We start from the raw sequence: 5969 nt of genomic DNA on the forward strand, positions 1-5969 counted from the left end.
TAAAAGCATGGCAGGTATCTTTTAGAACAAAAGGGAAATTTGGTGAGGTCAGGTGGAATTCAGGTACGGCTGGGTAACATAGGTAAAATAAGAAAGGTAAGTGCTCGAGCAGTGCAGTCGTGAACGTGGGTGCCCCGGCTCGACGGGCTCTGATGGGTTGTGTGCCTGGTACCCTGTGCAAAGCAGCAAGGGTCTTCTTTGTAATCAGCTCCACTTCACTCTGTGAGTATTTGAGGCGTGTGTGAGTTCCTTGTACTAGAGTCTGTATTTGTTTCAAATCTGTCTCCTTACGAAGTGTCTTCATTAAATCCTAAAAAAAGAAAAAGAAAAAAAGACTGTTGCACAACAGAAAAGCACTTCACTTTTCAGAGTGCTTTCGTATGTGATCACTCACTGACTGTAACACACCCACCCCCCCATCTCCTCTGACTGGGTAATTAAATAAGCCACCTGAGCCACCCCAGTGCCACAGACACACGCAGGCCCATTCATCTACCTACGCAGGCTTTTCAGTTGTTTGGCAAAGTTAGAGTCAGATGGAACCCCCTTTCCTGCCTCTTGCTTCTCTCATTCATGACTCACCAAAGTCCCCTTAGTGAACTAATAAAGCTGTAATGTCCTTTTCAATGGCTGCATATTATTCCAGACCGTGACTATACACAAATGATTCAGCTATTCTCTTAACGATGGGTATCCATTCTCTTTCTAGGCTTTGCCCTACAAACAATGCTGTGACAAACATTCCTGTATACATACCCCCAAGTATTGGTATTTTAGTTCCATGCGAGAGCTTTCTCAGTGTGAGACTGCTGGATCAAAGGAATTCACATTTTGTTTTCACAGTGGACACCCAAAGGCTGTGGTGATTCACATTTCTACAAGCAATGTCTTGAGTCTTCTTTTCCTTCCATCCTCACCAGCAGTGCAAGTCTGCATGTCTACAGTTGTATCTACACACACACACACGCGTGCGTGCATTTCTACAACCACACACACACATACATGCTTCTATTTTCAGTCTTACTGATAAACATATAAAAATCTTATTAATTTAATTTGTATTCCCCTGAGGATTTGAGCATTTCTTCAAGTTCACTGGCCATCAGATCTCATCTTCCTGAACCACCTGATCTCTCCTATCCTATATGTGTCTACATGTGAGATTTTCTTAAAATTATTTTAACTTCTCCCTTCCTGATAGTATTTTTGCTTTCACTCTTTCCTCCCTTCATCAGAGTTGCAAAGTTTATCTATTTTATTAATCTTTAAATAGAAACTAATATTTCAATTTCATTGTCCCTTTTCTATTTTCATTAATTTCAGCTCAAAAATACCCCCTTTTGTAGTTCAGTGGTATAGTTTGTGACTGTTCTTGAGGTGAGTATGAGTTTCCCCCGTGCTCTGTCCTCCTTCTTTACAGTGAAGATGTTACTACTGTGTCCCAAAAATACCGGTGAGAACAAGGCTCCTATCTATCATCTTCGAGACATTTTCTAGTTTGCCTTTGGACTGCTTATTTGACCCAAAAGTCATCTAGAAGCACAGCTGTTAATCTCTATGGGCTCTGGTGGTGCAGTGGTGAAAGCATTCAGCTGCTAACCAAAGGTTTGAACTCACCAGCTGCTCCATAGGACAGAGATGAGGCAGCCTCCTTCCGTAAAGACTGGCCACCTTGGAAAGCCTACAGCGCAGTTCTACTTTGTCCCATTGGGTCACTAGGAGTCAGAATTGACTCAAGGACAGTGGATTTGGTTTGGGTTTATATAGACAAACAGGTTTTGGTCACTACTTTTAACTTCATAAATTATCATCAGGAAATGTGACCTATAAAAATCTCTACTTTAAAAAGCAAATGAAGTTTTAAATGTGGCCACGTATGTGATCAACTTTCATAAATGTTCTATGGATATTTTTAAAAATTGTTGTTGTGTGCTATTGCGTCGGACCCGACTCATAGCGACCTCTTCTTGGGTTTCCGAGACAGTATCACACGGAAGTAGATCGCCCCATCTTCCTTCCAAGGAGTGGCTGGTGGGTTTGAACTGCCAGCCTTCTGGTTAGGAGTCAAGTGCCTTAGGCACTACGCTACCAGAGCTCCCATTTTAAAAAATAGCTCACTCTTATTTAGTACTTATCATTGTTCTACTCAATTTACATTTATTAACCTATTTAATCCTCTCCACAATGCTATGAAACAGGTGCGATAATTACCACCCTTCTACAGGTGAGGAAAGGAAGGCGTAAGTGCGTGTAGGGACTTGCCTAGAGCCACACAGCCTAGAGGTGGAGCGAGGATCTGGACTCAAATGACCAGTTTCCAGATCCCAGAAACCAGTGGCCATCCAGCCAGCTCCAACACTTGGCAAGCCCTCCACATGTGTCAGAGCAGAACTGGGGTCCACAGGGGCTTCAAAGGCTGATTTTGTGGATGTATATCTCTCGGCCTTTCCTCTCCAGAGCTCACATTAGTCCGAACCACTATGCTACCCAGTCTCTACATTGATTACAGTAAGTTTATTGATTGTACTCTTTAGATAAGAATTTAGAAACATCTTTCAACATTTTAAATACACATACCCTTAGACCTAAACATTTATCCTTCAAACCAAAGTCGCTGCCATCGAGCCGGATCCAACTCCTAACGACCCCTCCTTGGGTTTCCCAGGTAGTAAATCTATGGAAATAGATTGCCCAGTCTTCCTTCAGAGGAGTGGGTGGTGGATTTGAAGTGCCACCCTTCTGGTTAGCAGTCAGATAGATGCCTTAGGCGCTACACCACCAGCGCTCTTAACATTCATTCAATAGTTATATGGATAGAGATATGTAATACTAACAAAGGCATTTATATAGTGCTCTCCATGCGCCAGGCATTGTTTTCAGTACTTATCTGGATTATCTGATTTAGCCCTGACTACAACCATAAGCTCGGAAGGGAGATGGGGCAATATACTTCCATAGTGATACTGCCTCGGAAACCCAAGGAGGGGTCTCTATGGTCGGGTTCTACTCGATGGCAAATAACAACAACAACAACACAACTGTAAAAGGAAGGTACTTTTGTTACCCCATTTTATAGATGGCATAACCAAGGCAGCAAGAGGTTAGGTAGCTTGGTCAAGGCCACACCACTAGTAAGTTGCAGAGCCAGGATTCGAACTCAGGCAGTTTGGCTTCTGACTCTATGCTCTTAGATACCATGCTATTCTCCCTTTGGAAAGAATGCGAATGCTGCATTTTCACAATATCAAAAACCCCAAAATGCCCATCAGTAGGAGAATGGCCACTCCTCAGAAGGAAGGTTGGGCAATCTACTTCCATAGCGATACTGCCTTGGAAACCCAAGGAGGGGTTGCTGAGTTGGGGCCGACTCGACGGCACATAACAACAAGAACATGCAATACCAGGCAGTACTCAGAGTCAAGAAGATCTTTACAAGCTAAAATGAACACACACCACACCATGATGACAAGTGAACAAGCTTGCTGCAAAGCACAATTGATAACAAAAGTCTGTTGTAAAACAAACCAAACAGGGAATATAACACATACACTGCAATATACAGAGAAACTGTCCAGATGGCAATACATCAACCTGGGTTCAGCAAATACCAGGGAGATGTGAGGACGGATAAGGAAAAGGTTTTTATTTTTTCTATATTCTGAATAATTTAAAAAGATAGGCATGTTACAGTTATTAAAAAAAGTTTGAAAAACATAGTTCTTCTACTTGGTTTTCTGTAAGTTTTCTAACTCAGCTTTACCTTTAGTTCTTGGATTAGCTGGGTCCTTCTGTCTCTCAAATTCGTTAGCTCTTTCTCATCCCAGGATCTAGCCTTGTACTTTAAGTCACTTGACCCTCCAGAGATCACCCCAGACTTTAAAAACAGTGTTCCATCAAGAGCTACTGTCTGTAAAATTAAAAAATATTTTACCTTTAGAAATGTACACAATGTAGCAATTTTTACAGCTGAGATTTTGTCCCTAAAAAAACCCACTCCCTAAGTTTTATTAATAAAATACCGAGTTTATGGAGGGAGGCCAACAATAACAGACCATGAATGCAAAACCCAGAGATGACAGCATGAAGTCATACAGTAACTCTGAGGACAAAAGGAGGGGCAAGGGCCTGAGAGATGAAAGAGGTGCAGCAGCCTGGGGACGCGTGGATGGCGAGGGCCAGGGGCCGGGAAGGAATCCCAGGGAAACGTTTCATGTGGCTAGAAGGGTGGCATCAAGAACTGAGACAAAGAATACAGGAGAGACGTCAGGATTTGGGAAAAAGACCACGACTTTAGAGTTAGAAACGTTGACTGCGCAGTGCCTGCGGGCTGATGTTTTACTTATTTACTCATAATTTTTCCTTTACCTGTTTCTAGGAGAATTTCAGTAAGATTACAATAGTATGTATTACAACAAAACAACTACAAACAGTAATTAAAATAGAGATAAGAAATCCTATAAGTGAAAAAAGAAGTACAATTAATAATTAAGAATATTATTATGAAAAAGCAGTGAATTAAATGGATAAGAAAAAGACAAATTACTCAATATATGATTTTGGGACAAATAATTAACAATTAAGAAACAAAGGTAATACCTATGTGAAACACATTAAATGATTCCAGACAGATGAAAATGAAAATACAGAAAGTGAAACCATAAAAAAAGTGAAGAAAATTTAAGGCAACATGTATTTGATCTTATAGTAGAGACACATAAAAACATAACCTACAAAGGTTAAGGGTAATAGGGTTGATTATAAAAATATATGTTGTTGAAAATACCATAAAATTGTTGTTAGCTGCTGTTGAGTCAGCTCCAAATCATAGCAACCCCATGTACAACATTAGAAAACACTGCCTGGTCCAGCACCATCCTCACAATCCTCGCTATACCTAAACCCATGGTTGCAGCCACTGTGTCCAGCCCGTTTGTTGAAGGTCTTCCCTTTTCTCGCTGACCCTCCACTTTGCACCCAGCATAATATACTTCTCCAGGGAATGGTTTCTTCTGACATGATCAAAGGAGGTAAGACGAAGTCTGGCCATTCTTGCTTTCAAGGAGCATTCTGGCTGCACTTCTTCCAGGACAGATTTGTTCGTTCTTCTGGCAGTCCGTAGTACTTTGAGTATTCTTCGCCAGCACCACAGCTCAAAAGCATCAACTCTTCTTTTGTCTTCCTTATTCACTGTCCAGACTTTTCACATAGGAGGCAACTGAAAATACCATGGCTTGGATCAGCGCATCTCAGCCTTCAAAGGAACATCTTTGCTTTTCAGTGCTCTGATGAGGTCGTCTGCACACATCTGCCCAGTGCAGTATGACGTCTGGTTTTCTGACTGCTGCTTCCATTGGTGTTGACTGTGGATCCAAGTAATATGAAATCTTTGACAACTCCAATCTTTTCTCCATTTATTGTGATGTTGCTTATTGGTTCAGTTGTGAGGATTCTCAATTTCTTTATGTTGAGGTATAATCCATGCTGCAGACGTAGTCTTTAATCTTCATCAGTTAGTGAGTCAAGTCCTCCTCACTTTCTGCAAGCAAGGTAGTGTCATCTGCAAATTGCAGGTTGTTAATGAGTCTTCCTCCAATCCATGTTCTTCTTCATACAGTACAGCTTCTCAGATTATTTGCTCAGCATAAAGATTGAATAAGTATGGTGAAAGGATACAACCCCGACACACACCCTTCCTGATTTTAAACCATGCAGCATCCCTTTGTTCTGTCTAAACGACAGCCTCCTGGTCTATGCACAGGTTCCTCATAAGTACAATTAAGTGTTTTGGAATTCCCATTCTTCTCAATTTGTAATGATTTTCCATAATTTGTTATAATCCACACAGTCAAATGCTTTTGCACACTCAATAAAACACGAGTAAAAATCTTTCTGGTATTCTTTGCTTTCAGTCAAGATCCATGTGACATCAGCAATGATACCCCTCACTCCATGTCCTCTTCTGAATCCAG

At 41.2% G+C, this 5969-nt stretch overlaps 1 protein-coding gene across 1 annotated transcript in view; it reads right to left on the bottom strand.

Moving 5' to 3' along the window:
* Window positions 1–5969, bottom strand: part of SMC1B (structural maintenance of chromosomes 1B) — a 112798-nt gene that overhangs the window by 58680 nt on the left and 48149 nt on the right. The window contains exons 12-13 of the mRNA XM_007955642.1: window positions 3761–3907; window positions 173–310 (exon numbers count right to left, since the gene is read on the bottom strand). Coding sequence (XP_007953833.1) covers window positions 173–310; window positions 3761–3907 — 285 coding nt within the window. The remainder of the gene's footprint in view (window positions 1–172; window positions 311–3760; window positions 3908–5969) is intronic.

Source organism: Orycteropus afer, unplaced genomic scaffold (genome assembly GCF_000298275.1).
Source record: "Orycteropus afer afer isolate SDZICR_OR568_19922 unplaced genomic scaffold, OryAfe1.0 scaffold00524, whole genome shotgun sequence".
In the NCBI taxonomy this organism is placed as follows: Eukaryota; Metazoa; Chordata; class Mammalia; order Tubulidentata; family Orycteropodidae; genus Orycteropus; species Orycteropus afer.